Source organism: Thamnophis elegans, chromosome 7 (genome assembly GCF_009769535.1).
Source record: "Thamnophis elegans isolate rThaEle1 chromosome 7, rThaEle1.pri, whole genome shotgun sequence".
NCBI classification, from domain to species: Eukaryota; Metazoa; Chordata; class Lepidosauria; order Squamata; family Colubridae; genus Thamnophis; species Thamnophis elegans.
In genome coordinates this window covers 84,551,956-84,570,970 of record NC_045547.1, presented here as the reverse complement: position 1 = coordinate 84,570,970, position 19,015 = coordinate 84,551,956, and the positions used below count along the sequence as shown (strand labels likewise).

The 19,015-nt window shown below is 47.1% G+C and overlaps 1 protein-coding gene across 2 annotated transcripts; it reads left to right on the top strand.

The window, feature by feature from the left end:
* Nucleotides 1-61: 61 nt before the first annotated feature.
* DCLRE1C (DNA cross-link repair 1C) lies at nucleotides 62-18,568 on the top strand. 2 transcript variants are annotated; one of them, XM_032222158.1, is made up of 14 exons: nucleotides 62-222; nucleotides 1,548-1,599; nucleotides 2,854-2,938; nucleotides 4,518-4,577; nucleotides 5,316-5,371; nucleotides 6,146-6,247; nucleotides 6,490-6,562; nucleotides 7,856-7,996; nucleotides 9,324-9,425; nucleotides 10,041-10,177; nucleotides 13,827-13,881; nucleotides 15,148-15,236; nucleotides 16,317-16,417; nucleotides 17,450-18,568. In XM_032222158.1, the coding sequence occupies exons 1-14, from the start codon at nucleotides 114-116 to the stop codon at nucleotides 18,439-18,441; spliced, it is 2,154 nt and encodes a 717-aa protein (XP_032078049.1). In that variant the 5' UTR covers nucleotides 62-113; the 3' UTR covers nucleotides 18,442-18,568. The 2 variants fall into 2 exon arrangements, with proteins under 2 accessions (XP_032078049.1, XP_032078050.1); XM_032222159.1 differs by lacking the exons at nucleotides 62-222; nucleotides 1,548-1,599; nucleotides 2,854-2,938; nucleotides 4,518-4,577; nucleotides 5,316-5,371 and adding an exon at nucleotides 5,894-6,053.
* The last annotated feature ends 447 nt before the right edge of the window (nucleotides 18,569-19,015 follow it).

Sequence of the window (19,015 nt, the reverse complement as noted above, 5' to 3'; positions counted from 1 at the left end):
CGTCCGGGGAAGTCGTCCTTGTGATTGGGCGCCGCCTCAGCCAATGAGAGGGCGGCGGGAAGAGCCTGGCGGAAGTGTGAAGCGGAAGAGGAGCCGGTGGCGTCGGCGGCAGCATGAGCAGCTTCGGCGGGGTGATGCGGGAGTATCCCCACCTGTCCATCGACCGCTTCGACCGGGAGAACCTGCGCGCCCGCGCCTACTTCCTCTCCCACTGCCATAAGGGTGAGCGTGGGTGGGCGTGGGGGGAAGTTCTGGGAAAAGGAGAGGGAAAGGAGACCACCAGGAGATCCCCTTTTGCCCTGCTTCAGTCGCTATGTGGCTTCTGACCTTTGCAGGATGGCAACAGGAGCCCATGCAGGTGGTCCTCCACTTAGGACCACAATGGAGGCCAAAATTTATGTTGCTAAGCAAGACATGAGTTTTTTTGCCCCGTTTTACGGCCTTTCTTGCCCGGTTGTTAAGTGAATCACTGCACGTTGTTAAGTTAGTAACACGGGTGGCTAAGTGAATTGGGCTTCCCCTCTTGGTTTGGATGTCGGAAGTTTAGTTTATTGCCATTGCACCTCGTACAACGAAATTAAATCTCATCTTCCGTGGACATCATGCATAAGAAAACGATAGAAATAAAACACAAACACGCATCCTTCGCATTCGGTGCAATTGAATTGAAAGTCCCTCATGCTGCGTTAATACTGCACTGTACAGTAGAAGGGACGTGGTGGCTCAGGGGCTGAGTCGCTGAGCTTGTCGATCAGAAAGGTCCGCGGTTCGAATCCCTAGCTTCACCTAACGGAGTGAGCTCCCGTTACTTGTCCCAGCTTCTGCCAACCTAGCAGTTGGAAATCATGAAAAAAAATGCAAGTAGAAAAATAGGGACCACCTTTGGTGGGAAGGGAACAGCGTTCCGTGTGCCTTTGGCATTGAGTCATGCCGGCCACATGACCCCGGAGACGTCTTAGGACAGCGCTGGCTCTTCGGCTTTGAAACGGAGATGAGCACCGCCCCCTAGAGTCGGGAACGACTAGCACATATGTGCAAAGGAACCTTTTACCTTTATATAGTAGAATTCAATATAGTTACTGCCCTGGGACAGAAGCTGTTTTTCAGCCTACTTATTGTCCTGTACCGGCTGCCAGAGGGTAATAGTTTAAAAAAAAGGGTGCCCAGGATGAGATGGATCTTTAAGGATGTTTTGAACTTTCTTAAGGCAGCGGGAGCTGTAAAGCTCTTCCAAAAGAAGGAGAGGACAACCAAACATCCTCTGGAGCGCTGTCCTACCTGCCACTGTGTAATTGGCAGACACAAGGAGATTAAGGTCGCAAAAGGGAATCACGCCACTATTTTAGATCATTTTTAAAAAGAAAAATATACATACAGGCTGCTAAAGGGCCCAGCAGAGGCTGAACCCTGCTTTTCAGTCTGGGTATCAATATTTTACAGGCAGGGGGGAAACGTGTTGGACTTGTTGAAGCATTTAATGTGATGATTTTCTAATGATTTGTATGGAGATTATTTTAATTCACACCATGTTTTTTTTCTTTATTCAGACCACATGAAAGGGCTGAGAGCCCCTTCCATGAAAAGACGCCTGGCATGCAGGTAAAGACCTTCTTTTAAATTTTGCTAGAATAGCGGACTTTGTAGCATCTTACAGGAGCGTCAAATTGCAAATCGCCTCTTTTCGAATTTCTTCAAAAAGCATGTTGCAATAGTGCTTCTTTCACTTGCCATCTTTCTTATCTCAATATTTTTTTCCTCTTTGTACAATTGAAGCAATATTAAGTGAAATGAAAAAAAAAATTATTTATTATTTATTTATTTTATTTATTTAAAGCTTTTTTATGCCGCCCAATCCCAAAGGACTCCGGGCGGCTTACAAGAAAATATAAAAAACACATAACAACAATACAATTTAAAACAACAGTCATCCCTCATAAATTCATTCTAGTCGGGGCCGGATCTCAACAGTGAGGTCAACAGCCCCAGGCCTGCCGGAACAGCCAAGTTTTTACGGCTTTCCTGAAGGCCATCAGAGTGGGAAAGGTCCGGATTTCCGGGGGGAGCTGGTTCCAAAGAGTCGGAGCAGCCACCGAGAAGGCTCTCCTCCGAGGGCCCGCCAGCCGACATTGTTTGGCCGACGGCACCCGAAGGAGGCCCAATCTATGGGATCTTACTGGCCGCTGGGAGGTATGTGTCAGCAGGCGGTCTCGAAGGTATCCTGGCCCTAAGCCATGTAGGGCTTTAAAGGTGATAACCAACACCTTGAATTGAGTCCGGAGACCAATAGGCAGCCAGTGCAGCTCACAGAGGATAGGTGTAACGAGGGTGTACCTCGGCACACCCACTATCACCCGCCCGGCCAGGTGATAGACGTAGATTCTGGCAGGCCTACGTTGCAGAATTTGACACACTGTGCTTAGCAATTACACGCAATTGTCGAATTTCTCCATGTGGAGGACATTGGCTTCCATGCCTTATGAAATAAGGATAAGAGATCAGATGTCTCCATCTATGCCAGTAATCATGGCTAACCTTTTTCTAAAGGTGTGACAAAACTGTGTGCATGCCTAACCCCCCCCCCCCCTTTGCGCATGTCTGAGTGATTCCTGCGTGCGGGGGGGATTTTCACCCTCCCAAGGCTCCAGAGTCTTTCCTGAAGCCTGGGGAGGGTGAAAACAGCCTTCGTTCTTCCGAATGGTTCAGCAGCAGGAAATGGCTCTGTCTCCCATTATTGTTTCCTATGGTTCTCAATCTTCGCAACTTTTAAGAGAGGTGAACCTCAGCTCCAAAAATTGAAATATACATTGCATCACATGGCATGTTTGTTTGTTTGTTTTGGTTCTCTCTTACAAGCTTGAAACTCCGCCTGTATTGCTCCCCTGTGACAAAGGAATTGCTGCTGTCCAGCCCACGATACACATTCTGGGAAAATTACATTGTGAGTTACCTGTTTACTACCTATAAGCCCTACAATGGCAATAAGCAACTCTAGTAATTTATTTATTAGACTTATATACCGCTTCATAGGGCTTTCAGCCCTCTCTAAGCGGTTTACAGATTTTTTTAGCAAATTGAGTCAGTAAATTGCCCCCACAGTGTGGGTCCTCATTTCACCCACCTCGGAAGGATGGAAGGCTGAGTCAACCTTGAGCCGGTGAGATTTGAACCGCTGAACTGCAGATAACAGTCAGCTGAAGTGGCCTGCAGTACTGCACCCTAACCACTGCGCCACCTCAGCTCCTTAATTAATAATATATACCAAAGTGTAGGAATAGTATTGCCAAGGCACCAGGCTAGGAAGTGGGAGACTGGGAGTTCTAGTCCCGCTTTAGCCATATGAAAGCCGGATGGGTGATTTGGGGCCAATTCACCAGGCGGCTATGAGTTCTAATCCCGCCTTAGGCATGAAAGCTATCTGGGTGACTGTGGGCCAGTCTCTTTCAGCCCAGCCCACCTAACAGGGGTGTTGGGAAAGCAGGAGGAGGAAGGAGTTTAGGGTGTGTTCCCTGCCCTGAATTATTTGTAAAAAAAAATATATGTGAGTTACAAAGAACTCTCTGGTCCTCCGGGTATTTTGGACTGAATTTTCTTAAATGCACCATTGGCAGGGGTGAAACGCTGCCAGTTTGCCCGAACCGCTAGTAAAAAAATACTAAAAAAAAAAAGTTTTTTTTTTAAAAAGTTCCAACAATTGCCTGGAACTTTAAAAAAAAAAAAGCTTTTTAAGCATTTTTTTTACTACAGGTTCTCCTGAAATGTGGGTGTGTGTGTCTGTTTTTGCTCCCAGCAGGCTTCCTTCCATATTTGGGTGTTTGTTGTGTTTCCCTTTTTTAACCTTCTTGTGTCCAATTGTTTTTAATAATTCTTTTAAATCTTTTTTTCATTTCTGTAAGCCGCCCGGAGCCCTCCGGGATTGGGCGGCATAGAAATTTAATAAATGAAATGAAACGAAATGTATTGGGGTGCTGAGAAAGGGAGGGAGAAAGAAAGGGAGGGATGGAAAAAGGAGGGGAAGGAAGGTTCTACAACGTGGCACTGGAAGCAGCTTCGGAGGGCAATCCGAGGCTGGAAGGGACCTGGAGGTCATCTAGTCCAACCCTGCTCCAGCAGGACATTGTTAGTTTCTGTCTTTTGATGTCACATGACTAAAACAGCCACAGCCACCCAGGTCACATGACCCAGCACCACCAAGCCACCCCCACAAAACCAGTAGTAAAAAAAATTAGATTTCCCCACTGACCATTGGGAATTAAATGGGGAGGAATTCAAGGGCATGTTTGGGAAAAGCTAATTGCACATAATAAAGATATTAGCAAATATAGGAGCGGAAGCTTCCTGGCTAATCGGGCAGATCTGCTCTGTTCATTCTTTTACCAAACCAGAATGTTACATTTACACATTCATGGGATTTCATGCATATCCGTGTCCATCCTCCCCCCCAATCTTCCCTTTATAAAACCATCAATATATCTTCCTTCCTCGGCGTTGATCTGTCTGCTGTGGTTTCTATGATTTAGGTCACCCTGGAGGTTGAAACACCGACTCAAATCTCTCTGATTGAGGAAACGTCGTGTGAGGTGAGAAGCTCAGATGAAACACAATGCTTTGTCTTTTTCATCAAAATATGTGCCTGTGTTTAAAGTTTTCTAAGGTGAAACCACCCTCAGTTCTTACTGTCTCTGGAGATTCTCCTTCATCCAAGATCGTGCTTGTCCCAAAGGTGCTTTTTTCAGGAGGCAACTGGACTTTCTTGGGTTTTTTTCTTTTGAAGACGTTTCCCTTCTCCTCCAAGAAGCTTCTTCAAGCGCTGACTGGATGGTGGGGAGTGGAAGGATTTACACTCCTTGCAAACAGAACTGGTCATTTGCATTGAAATTCAGGCCTTAAGCCCCCTTTTTTTAGGCTGCTCAAAACTTCGATTGCCAAGCGACCGATCATAAGAAATCATTCCTTTTCTAGCCATTCAGTTGAAAATATTAAATGCAAGAGAGGACAAAATCACTCCTTTGCTGCTTCGTATGGCTGTTCTAACCATTAACAGAAGGAATATCTTTTTTAAAAAACCCACAATTCAGAGGTCACACTATTTTTGTAAAATTTGAAATAATTCTGATACGATCAGAAGGGGATGTTTGGAAGATTTTGAGCTCAAAATGTTTTGTATACTCAACAGATGAGCGAATAATTCTAAGCAGGGGACTCCGGTTAGTTGTGGCCGATAATTGGGGACTGGGAGCCACTATAAAAATCAAGAGTTTTTCATCCTTTCTGTTATCTAATGAATTTGAAACTCTTTTTTCATCTTTTCCTTCCAGAAAGAAGATATTGTGGTCACACTTCTGCCAGCCGGCCATTGTCCAGGATCAGTTATGTATGTGTTTTGTTCTTCTATCAGACAATTAACAGCAGTGGTGGAAATGTGTGTTTTGTTTTCTTTTGCCGTAATTCTTTCACATTTCCATGAGAATCTAAGTGTCATTAGCCTAGTTCAACCCCGTTAGAGGAAGGGGGGGAGGGAAGAAAATGGGAATGAGGAAGGAAGGAAGGAAAAAGGGAAGGAAAGAAACAAAAAGGAAGGAAGGAAGGAAAAGGGAGGGAAGAAATTGCAAATGAAAAGGAGAGGGAGGGAGGAAGGAAAAAGGGAGAGGAGAAAATGGGAAGGAAGGAAGAAAAGAAAAAGGAAAGGAAAGAAACAGAAAGGAAGGAAGGAAAAGAGAGGGAAGAAATTGCAAATGAAAAGGAAAGGGAGGGGAGAAGGGAGGCTGAAGGAAGGAAAAAGGGAGAGAAGAAAATGGGAAGGAAGGAAAAGGGAAGGGAGGGAAGAAAAAGGGAGAGAGGGAAGAAAATGGGAATGAAAAGGGGGAGAGAGGGAAGGAAGCAAGGGAAAAGGGAGGAAGAAAATGGGAAGGAAGGAAAAGGGGAGGATGGGATTTCTAACAATGCCTACCAGCTTCCCACAAGGAAATGCAATGGGGAAGACAGCAGGAAGTCAAAAGTCGTCCTGCCTTTCCTGCTTTTTCGCCCGCCCTTCCTCATTCTGCTTCTCCGCTTGGGTAAGGGGACACCTCTGAAACAACGACCCAACAGGGCTTCGGTTGTTCAGCATGTGTGGATGTGAATAATGAATGAATCCGTTTCCAACCAGGTTTCTCTTCCAAGGGGGAAACGGGACGGTCTTGTACACGGGGGATTTCCGACTCGCTAGAGGAGAAGTGGCCCGAATGGAACTACTACATTCAGGAAGCAGGTGAGGCAAGCCCCCGGCTCTCCCTCTTGGACCACCTTCCTAGCTGGCTCCCAACATGCAAAGCCAACAGGAGGAAGCCAGGTGTTTTTAAGGACTGTTTGCCATCCTCTTAACAACCAAAAGTGGCCATTCGGATCTGGCACAACTCGCTTAACTGCCTTGCTTACCAGGAGAAATTCTGGGCGCCCAATTGTGGTCATAAGTCAAGGACTCCTGTACCAATCCTGCCATTCTCTTTTCAGAGTGAAAGACATCCAGAGTGTCTATTTAGACACCACATTCTTTGATCGCAAATATTATCAAATACCAAGCCGGGTAAGTCACTTGAGAAGATAATCTTCCATAGTCGCATGCTAAGGGTGTATAATATGTAAATGAATACATTTCACCAACTAGTAATAAAGATAAAAATCAGTGTGCAGCCGTCTTTTCTTTTGGATCTCTGGCCTGCCACACTATGTTATTCGGCTATGCATTTTCTATGGTGGGAAAATGGGATTGTACGGAGTGAGATGCTATGTAGCCATAACAACATTCTTTCTAGAAAGCCAAGGTCATCCTTTGTCTTTGCACCTGGCTGGAACTGAATGGGTGGAAGCTTCCAGTGTGTCAGTGGGAGATTGGACCATGGGATGGGCTTGTGGGTGTGGGGGGCAAGATCTTGGTCTTTCAACTGGGTGGGGAAAACCGGGAAGCTTTCAGATTCGGGTTTTCCCAGTTGTGCCAACGTGGCTCTCTTCATCAATGGGAACTTTGAGCAATACTTTGCCTTGGACTCTGATTTAATTCCGGATGCTGTTTGGAACCCTGACATGTGCCTTGAAGCATAAATATGTATAAAACCTATGAAATAAATCACATGCATGCGTTTTGTTGCAGCCAACACGCATACCAATAACATTTTAACTGTCTTTCTATTTGTGGTGTAGTTTTGCTTGCTGTACTGCTTATTGTGATAATTCCCCTTAAAACTCCTGGCAATTCATACATTCTGTTCCGTCTATACAAATTAATGATTTGGGAAGCCATCTAGCCAATTTAAACCTTTCCAATGCAATATAACTAGTTCAGGCTTATTCTGTGTTAGATTGCCAAATATTGCAAGCAAGAATTCTCTGAAGTACGATTATAGCTACATTTTGCTTTATTCTAGATGATGGATCCTTGCATCTTGTCCACACTTCTTATTCCTTATTAATTATTTCAGAATCTTCCAGTAGATCATCAGAATGTTTTTGCCTGCTTTAAAAGAAAGTTTTTTACCGCCGCTTTGTCTTCAAGCTCACTTCGAAGGAAGTTTTTCTTAACATTTGTAATCAAGTGACTTCATATTGAGAAGTGGGCATGTGATGATTATCTCTGCATTAATTCAAGGGGGTGGGGATAAGAGAATTCAACTCAAGTGTATAGTACAGTGTTTCTCAACCTTGGCAACTTGAAGATGTCCGGACTTCAACTCCCAGAATTCCCCAGCCAGCGAATGCTGGCTGGGGAATTCTGAGAGTTGAAGTCCGGACATCTTCAAGTTGCCAAGGTTGAGAAACACTGGTATAGTACCATTGCACTTAAGTTAAAACCATCATATGCACTCTCTGTTTCTCGCATCAGGAAGAATGTATGAAGGGGTTGATGGAATTAGTCCGAAGCTGGGTGGCGCAGAGTCCGTATCACGTGGTCTGGTTGAACTGCAAAGCAGCTTATGGATATGAGTATTTATTCACAAATCTCAGCGAAGAACTTGGGATTAAGGTAAGACTGCGTCCCATGGTGAGTCTTTTCTGCACAGGAGACTTCAATTCCCAGAATTCCCAAACCAGCCGTGGGGGAAATCCACAGATCTTAATAGCAATTGCACTTATATACCGCTTCATCCTGCTCCACAGCCCTCTCTGAGCGGTTTTACAGTCAACAAAATGCCCCCAACCATCTGGGTCCTCATTGTACCCACTTTGGAAGGATGGAAGGCTGAGTTGATCTTGAGTTGATCAGGATCAAACTCCTGGCAGTCGGCCTCCAATGCTGCATTCTGACTACTGCCGCCACCAAGGAGGAGAATATGGAAGGAAGGAGGGAGGGAAGGAAAGACGGAAGGCTGAGTCAGCCTTGAGCCAGTCAGGGTTGAACTGCTGGCAGTAGGCAGAGTCAGCCTGCAATGCTGCATTCTGACCACTGCGCCACCAGGAAGAAGAATGAGAAAGGGAATAAGAGAGGAAGGGAGGGAAGAAGGTGTAGCAATAGCACTTAGACTTATATACCGCTTCATGGTGCTTTTACAGCCCTCTCTCTCTAAGCGGTTTACTGAGCCAGCCTCTTGCCCCAAATCATCTGGGTCCTCATTTTACCAACCTAGGAAGGACTGAGTCAACCTTGAGCCAGTCAGGATCGAACTGTTGGCAGAGTCAGCCTGCAATACTGCACTCCTACCCACTGTGCCGCCAGAGCTCTTGGCTTCAAGTTGCCAAGGTTGGGAAACACTGCCCCCTGTGGTCAACCGGAGGTAGCCTTGCAGCTCACAGGTAGAATATGAACATCGCGGCAGTCCTAGTTCCAAGATTTTTATACTCAGCAATTCATTCGCTTGCTGGGTGTTTCCTTCCACGCGAGTGTTCAAGCTGTCAATATTTTACCAATGGAAGATAATATTTGTGGCTCAGGTTTGAACTGCGGCCTCTGAGGCCGGTTGTTTTCTTGCAAACCTTTCATTACTCTGGTACTGATGACGTTCCCTAGCTGGGTAATTAAACATCTGCAAGAAAACAACCAGCCACAGGGAGCACCAAGCTTCTGCTTCACAGTGACAGGCTACAGATCGTTCTGCATCGCGCTCCCTCGCATTTCACAAGAGAGAGAGGGTGCTTTAATCCACGGGATGAAAACAAAGTTATGGCTGATTCAGTAACCTGCCATAGAGTTTATTCTACATTACATTCTACATTCCTCAGCAATTAAGAGGAGGAACCAAGAATTTCCCCCCCTTCCCCCCAATATTTTGTTGACAAAGGATTGCCAGTGTTCTTTCTCTCTTGTCTCTCTTCTGAGTCGCTTAACGCCCCTTTCTATTACCCTTCTGGCCTAGGTGCATGTGAACAAGTTGGACATGTTTAAAAACATGCCAGAAATTCTCTACCACGTTACCACCAACCGGCGTACCCAGATTCACGCCTGTCGCCATCCGAGGGTACGTATCGCCTTGAAGGAGCCTCGCCTTCCTGCTAATTGACCCGAATCGTGGAACCCAACGTGGTGGTGGGGATGATGAAAGGAAAAGCCACGCAGTGTAGAATCGCTAACAGTGCCTACGAGGCCCTTCTTGGATTTAATATCCCCAAAGGTGCTTTTGTCAAAAGGCAGCTGGGCTGTGCGTGTTTTTTTTTTCTGTGAAGGCGTCTGGCTTCTCACCCCAGGAGGCTTCTCCAGAATTTCTTCAGATGAGAAGCGAAAGGGAGAAACAAAGAAAACAAGGAAAAGTCCAGCTGCCTTTTGGAAAAAGCCCTTTTGGGATCATCGGGACCTGGATGTTTATGGAGACAACACAGACTCGGCCCCAATACTGTTTGTGCGTCATGAAAAGGATACAAATGAGCAGCATAAATCCTTCCCTTCCCCACCATCCAGTCAGAGCTGAAGAAGCTTCTTGGATGAGAAGTGAAAGGTCTTCAAAAAAAAAAAAAAACCCCAGAAACTCCAGTTGCCTTTTGGGGACGGGGGGGGGGGGGGGGGGAATCAGTTTTGGGATAACCAGGAACTCCGTAGACGTAGCCACGATCTGGCGAGGGGTTATGTGTCCAACTAGGATTACGAAATGTTCCGTGGGAACCGACTGCCGTGTGGAATGACGTCCCAGAACGGACAGGAGCTGAGGGTGATCAGCGTCAAGCCGTCCACCATGTGGTTTGGAGAAAGGACACGGAAGAGCAACGTGGTCATGAGGTGAGGGGGGCGTTTCGGTCTCCTAAAATTAGCATTAGGAGAGAATATTGGTAGCTGTGGGTTGAACTGTGAGGTCCTTGATGCCCTCTGAGCTTGGTGGTTTTCCGGCAAACATTTCGTGACCCGACTAGGAAACATCACCAGTGCTAGAAGGGAGAGGGATTTGCAGAGAGGAGGAGGAGGAGGAGGAGGAGGAGAAAGAGGAAGAAGAGGAGGAGAAGGAGGCGGAGGAGGAGAAGGAGGACTGTGGGGTCCTTGGTGCTCTCTGAGCTTGGTGGTTTTCTGGCAAACATTTCGTGACCCAACTAGGAAACATCACCAGTGCTAGAAGGGAGAGGGATTTGCAGAGAGGAGGAGGAGGAGGAGGAGGAGAAAGAGGAAGAAGAGGAGGAGAAGGAGGCGGAGGAGGAGAAGGAGGACTGTGGGGTCCTTGGTGCTCTCTGAGCTTGGTGGTTTTCTTGCAGATGTTTCATGACCCAACTAGGAAACATCACCAGTGCTAGAAGGGAGAGGGATTTGCAGAGAGGAGGAGGAGGAGGAGGAGGAGAAAGAGGAAGAAGAGGAGGAGAAAGAGGAAGAAGAGGAGGAGAAGGAGGAATGTGGGGTCCTTGGTGCTCTCTGAGCTTGGCGGTTTTCCGGCAAACATTTCGTGACCCAACTAGGAAACATCACCAGTGCTAGAAGGGAGAGGGATTTGCAGAGAGGAGGAGGAGGAGGAGGAGGAGAAAGAGGAAGAAGAGGAGGAGAAGGAGGCGGAGGAGGAGAAGGAGGACTGTGGGGTCCTTGGTGCTCTCTGAGCTTGGTGGTTTTCTTGCAGATGTTTCATGACCCAACTAGGAAACATCACCAGTGCTAGAAGGGAGAGGGATTTGCAGAGAGGAGGAGGAGGAGGAGGAGGAGAAAGAGGAAGAAGAGGAGGAGAAAGAGGAAGAAGAGGAGGAGAAGGAGGAATGTGGGGTCCTTGGTGCTCTCTGAGCTTGGCGGTTTTCCGGCAAACATTTCGTGACCCGACTAGGAAACATCACCAGTGCTAGAAGGGAGAGGGATTTGCAGAGAGGAGGAGGAGGAGGAGGAGGAGAAAGAGGAAGAAGAGGAGGAGAAGGAGGCGGAGGAGGAGAAGGAGGACTGTGGGGTCCTTGGTGCTCTCTGAGCTTGGTGGTTTTCTTGCAGATGTTTCATGACCCAACTAGGAAACATCACCAGTGCTAGAAGGGAGAGGGATTTGCAGAGAGGAGGAGGAGGAGGAGGAGGAGAAAGAGGAAGAAGAGGAGGAGAAAGAGGAAGAAGAGGAGGAGAAGGAGGAATGTGGGGTCCTTGGTGCTCTCTGAGCTTGGCGGTTTTCCGGCAAACATTTCGTGACCCGACTAGGAAACATCACCAGTGCTAGAAGGGAGAGGGATTTGCAGAGAGGAGGAGGAGGAGGAGGAGGAGAAAGAGGAAGAAGAGGAGGAGAAGGAGGCGGAGGAGGAGAAGGAGGACTGTGGGGTCCTTGGTGCTCTCTGAGCTTGGTGGTTTTCTGGCAAAAATTTCATGACCCAACTAGGAAACATCATCAGTGCTAGAAGGGAGAGGGATTTGCAGAGAGGAGGAGGAGGAGAAAGAGGAAGAATAGCAATAGCAGTAGCAATAGCAGTAGACTTATATACCGCTTCATAGGCCTTTCAGGCCTCTCTAAGCGGTTTACAGAGAGTCAGCATATTGCCCCCAACAATCTGGGTCCTCATTTTACCCACCTCGGAAGGATGGAAGGCTGAGTCAACCTTGAGCCGGTGAGATTTGAACCGCTGACCTGCTGATCTAGCAGTAGCCTGCAGTGCTGCATTTAACCACTGCGCCACCTTGGCTCTTAGAAGAGGAGGAGAAGGAGGAATGTGGGGTCCTTGGTGCTCTCTGAGCTTGGTGGTTTTCCGGCAAACATTTCGTGACCCAACTAGGAAACATCACCAGTGCTAGAAGGGAGAGGGATTTGCAGAGAGGAGGAGGAGGAGGAGGAGGAGAAAGAGGAAGAAGAGGAGGAGAAGGAGGCGGAAGAGGAGAAGGAGGACTGTGGGGTCCTTGGTGCTCTCTGAGCTTGGTGGTTTTCTGGCAAAAATTTCGTGACCCAACTAGGAAACATCACCAGTGCTAGAAGGGAGAGGGATTTGCAGAGAGGAGGAGGAGGAGGAGGAGGAGAAAGAGGAAGAAGAGGAGGAGAAGGAGGCGGAGGAGGAGAAGGAGGACTGTGGGGTCCTTGGTGCTCTCTGAGCTTGGTGGTTTTCCGGCAAACATTTCGTGACCCAACTAGGAAACATCACCAGTGCTAGAAGGGAGAGGGATTTGCAGAGAGGAGGAGGAGGAGGAGGAGGACAAAGAGGAAGAAGAGGAGGAGAAGGAGGCGGAAGAGGAGAAGGAGGACTGTGGGGTCCTTGGTGCTCTCTGAGCTTGGTGGTTTTCTGGCAAAAATTTCATGACCCAACTAGGAAACATCATCAGTGCTAGAAGGGAGAGGGGTTTGCAGAGAGGAGGAGGAGGAGAAAGAGGACGAAGAGGAGGAGAAGGAGGAATGTGGGGTCCTTGGTGCTCTCTGAGCTTGGTGGTTTTCCGGCAAACATTTCGTGACCCAACTAGGAAACATCACCAGTGCTAGAAGGGAGAGGGGTTTGTGGAGAGGAGGAGGAAGGGAAGAGCTGTGGCATCCTTTGTGTTCTTTAAACTTGGTGGTTTTCTTGCACACATTTCATGACCCAACTAGGGAGCTTCATCAGGGCTAGAAGGTGCAAACGCCACTCCCTTCTAGCACTGATAATGTTCCCTAGTTGGGTAATGAGATGCCCAGAAGAAAACCGCCAAGCTCAGAGAACACCAAGGACCCCACAAAATTAGCAGTTTATCTCTATTTCTCTCTCATTGATACTTTTCATAGCAACTTAGAAGCGTTCATTTGACACTCCTTTTATAATCAATTAACCTAAGTGAGGTTAGTTGAAATAATTTCGCTCCATTGCCTGCTGTTGCCTTCCCTCCTCTAGGCTGCAGTTCAGATGGTTCTCGTGATTTAAATTGATTCAAACGACAAAGGTCTTCTGCATTTTTGTTTCTCCTTTCATCCTGCCCTTTACAATATCCACCTCGATTTTTGCTGGTTTATTTGCAGAGAAGGCAGAATGTAAAAGGGGATTTTTGAAGGCATCACTTATACGAATGCCGATGTCTAGAGGTTTTAAACAAAACTTAACCATAAAAATTGCCTTGATAAAAGGTTTAAAAGACTCCAAATGCAGTCAAGGGGCGGATATTTTTTATGGCTCACCCTTGCATCGTCTTGTTAGAAGGACCAGATCCTTGAACCATCTAGATTTAAGCTTGTTGGAAAACTGTGTTTCATCCAGAATCAAATTCCTTTCACTTCTGAATGTCACAGAATGACTAAGATTCCTTTAGAAGATAGAAGTTTTAGAAGAAAACCTCTGTCTTCCAGATGTATGTTCAGTTTTCATGGTCCTCAAGAGGGATGCCACATTCCTTCAGAAGGACACGGGGTTTGGGAAGACGGCTGCAGAAAGAGCATTATCTTATTCCTCATGATTTTCAGCTTTTGTTTTTAAGCTGTTTCGATCTTGTTTTGATCAACAGCAGAGGAAACTAATTTAAATCTATGCCTTGTGTTTAGGGCCGGGACGAGTTCCTACAGGGCTTGCTTCTCATTCCACTCTTCTTATAGCGAGGTATGTATCTCCGGTTTCATTAAATTACATTCCCTGGACAACACAGTCGCCATTGGCCCAATTTTATTTATTTGACTTACGAGCAACCAACCTCGCCTTAGGAAAAATCATCGTCTGCATGCTACGAATTACTACAATTTGCGAGACAATTGAGCCTAACCTTTAAGTGTTCTGGCCTAGGCTTCCTGAGTCAGTAAAAAGCACACGCTTAGCCCCACAAAACCCTCTTTTTATTTCAAAGGCTGTGAATTGTGTTCATTCATAGCCCGTAATGAGTCCCAAATAGTTTGTAAAGAGTCCTACAGTAGGCTGCCAAAGTCTTTCAGGGTAAGGCTGATAAGCACCCAGCTTTATCTCCCTTGAAATGATGCCAAAGGCTTAATTGGCAATTAGCTTGGCAAGGCCACACATAGCACAGAGTCAAAACAGAGCTTCAGAAGGTAAACTGACCAGCATGAACCAAGTTGCTTCCTGCAAAGGCTCACCTGCCTTTGCTCCTCCTTTATGTCCTACGGGAGGGGCCAATCAGCTCCAAGCCTTACTCCTGAGTCGCCCCTTTTGTCTTAACTCTTCTTGCCTTCTGGCAGCTCTGTCCATGCGCACACTGGGAACAGGGGAAGCCTGTTCCTCTGCCTCACTGATGTCCAACTCTGGAAGCTCTGGGGGCAGCTGATAACTTCCATATGGCCCTGGCCCCCTCTCTGCCTCCGACACAGAGCCCTCATCCAAGCCTTCCCCAGCCTCCAGGACTGGCCCAGGTTCCTCCCCAACCTCCTCACTGTCCAAATCTGCTGCCAGCTCTGCAGGCCTCTGGCAAACCACATTAAGTGAGACATTTGTTAAGTGAGTTTTGCCCCATTTATGACCCTTTCCTTGCCACAGTTATTAAGCGAATCACTGCAGTTGATAAGTTAGTAAGCTGATTGCCAAGTGAATCTGGCTTCCCCATTGACTTTGCTTGTCAGAAAGGTCGCAAAAGCAGATCACGCTACCTTGGGGTACAACGGTCGTAACTATGAACCAATTGCCAAGCGTCTGAATTTTATCAGCTGGCCCCAGGGATGCTGCAAAGGTCATAAGTGTGAAAAATGGGCCTAGGTCACATTTCTCAATGTCGCCGTAACTTTGAACGGTCACTAAACAGACAGCTGAAAAGTCTATCCATGCTTCTCAAGCCGTTGCAAATCATAAATACAAGGAATTAAGGCATTAAATATTATCAATGCATCCTTTTTTTCTCCCCCCTTTTTCAATCGGCTGTTCTAGATCGAAGATTTCTTGAAGTACATTTGCCCCGTGAATATCTACCCCAATGTGATTCCTTTGGGGTCAACCAAGGACAAAGTGGAAGAAAAGTGAGTCTTCTGTCTTTCCCCCCCCCCCCCCCTCCTCCATAATACCGATAAACTTACAACCTGGCCATCTAGCAACTATTCAAAACCACAACGGACTTCCTGGGAAGCTACTCGCAACACAAATTTGAAGTTCCAACAACGGGTGCCTCTCCCCATAGTTGTGTGACCAGATTTTGGGGGCCACGTTTGTGTCCATTGGCCATATCTGGTGGTCATTTTATGATGGTTTTTCTCAAAACCAGCTTTTACTTCCTTTTCAGCAAAACTGGCGGTTTGGTTTACGACTGCCACGTTCGCTTAACGACCACTACAAAGAGACACTGCCAAGTTGGTCATGTGACCGATTCATATGGCCGTCACAACTTACAGCTGGGTTTCCGTAACCGTTGTTAAGTGAAGGACTACCTGTAATGGAATCCACATCAAACCAGCCTTCGTTAAACTCTTCCATCCGTTACTTTTATCAAAAATTATTTTGATAAGGGCTTTCTGTCTTTTAATCTAAGGATAGCGTTTTGTTAAAGTATTCATGACCGGGAGAGACATGGGAACATGGTCAGCCAATGAATAGGCATAGCGACTAAGTCAGCCAATGGGAGCTTAAAAAGATCTGAATCTGTGCAAAGAATGGAAACAGAAACTTCTGTAGTCTGCTGCTATGAGAAGTAAACTAACACTCTGTCTGGGCTTATCTGCTAATATGAAACTAACTGCTTGTGTTTGCATGTAACTCTCCTGCCTTGTGTTTACTTGGAAGAACCACCTGTTGGTATTGTCCATTGATTCATCTGTTCTTAGGTATACAAAGAAGTTAATGAATCCAGCTGCATCAGTTATCTGTGTCTGCTTCTGGGTTTGAATTTATGCAACAAACTGACACGTTTTCCGAACCAAATGCTGGTTTTGCAAAAAAATTTAACATCTGGATAACAGTGTTAAATTTGATTTTGTTCACATTTAAATTTCTCTAAAATTAAGTAGGACGACGCGATTCGTTTCCAGTTCAGTATTCCATGTTTTTCTCCCTTTTTAAGATTTTAATCACTTTGTAAAAGTTGGGCCATTCTTTCTCCTCCTTAGGCTGAAGCCGTTCTGCAGGCAGCACAGGCCAAATAATCCGCCAATTTATAAACCTCTCGGGGTGCTGAAGAGACCCAAAGCCTTGGAGATTCTGGACACCAGTAAGATGAAAAAGATCGACCTTCCTTCTTCCCCTGGCCATTTTGTTTCTTCTTGTGAACAGCGCATTGTCCTGGTCAATCGGCTTACAAAATAGTATATGATATAATAATATATTAAACACAAGACATGCATAATAGTATTTTTCCAACTTCTAATTTCTACTTCTATTGTCCAACCATTGATAAAATAAGCCCCATATTTGAAAGTATTCTGTATCTTCTTCATCTTTTCTCTTTAATGCCAACCTATCCATTTCTCCACTACTATCTTTTTTAATTTCGTCTTCTTCCGTGGTTGGTACTTCGTAGATGAGAAGCGAAACGCCTTCCAGGTTTCCCCCCCCCCCCCCCGAGTGACGGGTTCGGACTGAGAAAGCAGCCGGCCCCAAATCATTGAATGCATTTCAGTAGCAGAGGCTGGATTAGGAAGAGCCGAGGTGGCGCAGTGGTTAAATGCAGCACTGCAGGCCACTTCAGCTGACTGCAGTTCTGCAGTTCGGCTGTTCAAATCTCACCGGCTCAGGGTTGACTCAGCCTTCCATCCTTCCGAGGTGGGTGAAATGAGGACCCGGATTGTTGTTGTTGGGGGCGATATGCTGACTCTGTAAACCGCTTAGAGAGGGCTGAAAGCCCTATGAAGTGGTATATAAGTCTAACTATTGCTATTGCTATTACTGCTATTGCTAAACCGGGTCTCCCCCACCCCCCCAAGACCCACCGACACTTAAGCTACCAACCATTCAATGGCTCACACCCAGGAGAATCCTGTGCTGCTGAATACAGAGAACAGGTCGACTCCAAAATTCCCCTCCGTTTAGAAAATCAGCAGGCCTGAATGAGGGTTTTTGGGCAACCAAGGTGGTTCTCTGCCTGAAAAGGATTTGATAGAAAGATTGGGTGGGTGGGTGGGTGGGTGGGTGGGTGGGTGGGTGGATGGATGGATGGATGGATGGATGGATGGATGGATGGGTGGATGGATGGATGGATGAGAGAGGGAGAGGAAATTAATTTGCTTTTATTTTGTTTGCACAGATGGTGGCAGCGATGATGACGATCTCTTTGACTCTGGACTGATTCCCAGAAGTTACAAGGTTCCAAAACTGCTGCCAGAGATTGAACCTGTGGAGAGCAAGCTGCTCCCCCCAAATCGTGAAGAAGATCCCAGTCACGAGGTGGCTCCAAGACCTGCTTGTTTGCCGGTTGATTTTGTAGAGTGCGAAGAATCAAATGGCGAGGAGGAAGAGGAAGAGGAGGAAGAACAACATGAGGAGGAGGAGACAGCTCTTCCTGGAATTCCATCATCGGGGACGGAGTTTGTTGAAGTTTCACGGCACCCCAACAGTCTTGTGGGAGCAACGAGTACCGGGAAGCTCAGTGAAGACCAAGCGCAACCTGACTCGGAAGTGCCAAAATGGGACAGTTTCTTCAGGCGCCCTTCAGAAGACCCCGAGAGCTCGGACCACGAGGGCCCCCCGCCGTGTACCGACTCGGCCGAGCCGCTTTCTCCCAGCCCCTTCAACGAGGACGACCTGAGCGACTCCACTCACATCTCTTCCCAGGAGTCCTCTCAGTCCACCCACATCTCTGAACAGGGCAGCCAAGGGTGGGACAGCCAATCCGACACCGTCCTCGTCACCTCCCAGGAGCGAAGGAATTTGGAGTCCAGCCCTTCCAAGGGAGGGACGGAGAGGGTGACCCGTCCCCTTGCAGGGGAAAAGAGAACGGACCACCTGCCGAAGAGCAGCCGGCCTTTAGATCGGGCTGCGGCTTCTGCAGAGCCCCTTCCCTTGGAAGGCAAAGGCAGATGTTGGGACACAGCAGCAGCAGCAGCTCCTGATCGGACCGAGCCAGGAGAGAAGACCAAGCCAGAAGGGAGGACAGAGCTCAGTCCAGTGGTCCAAACTGTGGATTCTCAGAGCTCTTCTGATTTTGAAGCCCCGCCTACTCCCGGGACGGAGACTCCCAAACCTCAGGAGCTCTGCAGCCTGTACCAAAAACTGGCAGCTGGAGAAAACCTCCCCTGACCAGGAGGGAACACCTGGATCCAGACGCTCCTGCCTCCCTGAATATATTTGAAATCTGGCAAATGTTTAAAATGTTAAATATGTTTTTGTATTTTGTACACTATGTAATGCAATTTATTTTGTACATATAAACGTATGTGTGTTTTCTGAGGTTTTCGCGGGTGTTAGTATGTAGGTCTTTGGTTATTCGGGTTTTCTCCCGCGTAAAATTGGAGGTGTCTTGGCGACGTTTCGACGACGTCTCATTCGTCATCTTCAGGCTTCGTGCTTCCAGGAGCAATGTGAGATCTCGGCTGTTTCTTCCTTTTAACTGCCAGTGGGGGGTTGAGCTGATTGGGTGGGAGCTTGGCTGTGTTCTGATTGGGTGGAGGTGTGTTCTGATTGGTTGTGGGTTTGTGTTTCATGTAAGGAGAGGAGGGGTTTGAAGAGGCTAATGGTGCATTTGCAGTCTGGCTTCTGGTCCTTGGTCGTGCCTCCTCATCAGTGTGGGTTTTACTCTGCTTTCTGCGTGGATGTTTGGTGGCGACACCCTGTGTGGCTCTTGTGAGTGTGGGCCTGGTGTCATTCCTCATGT

What these genes read in the sequence shown, in the direction of transcription:
- DCLRE1C (XM_032222158.1), top strand. Translation starts at nt 114, where the DNA reads ATGAGCAGCTTCGGCGGGGTGATGCGGGAGTATCCCCACCTGTCCATC. An exon ending in TTGAGGAAACGTCGTGTGAG is followed by an intron (nt 4,578 to 5,315) that starts GTGAGAAGCTCA and finishes TTTTCCTTCCAG; the next exon opens with AAAGAAGATATTGTGGTCAC. An exon ending in CTACTACATTCAGGAAGCAG is followed by an intron (nt 6,248 to 6,489) that starts GTGAGGCAAGCC and finishes TTCTCTTTTCAG; the next exon opens with AGTGAAAGACATCCAGAGTG.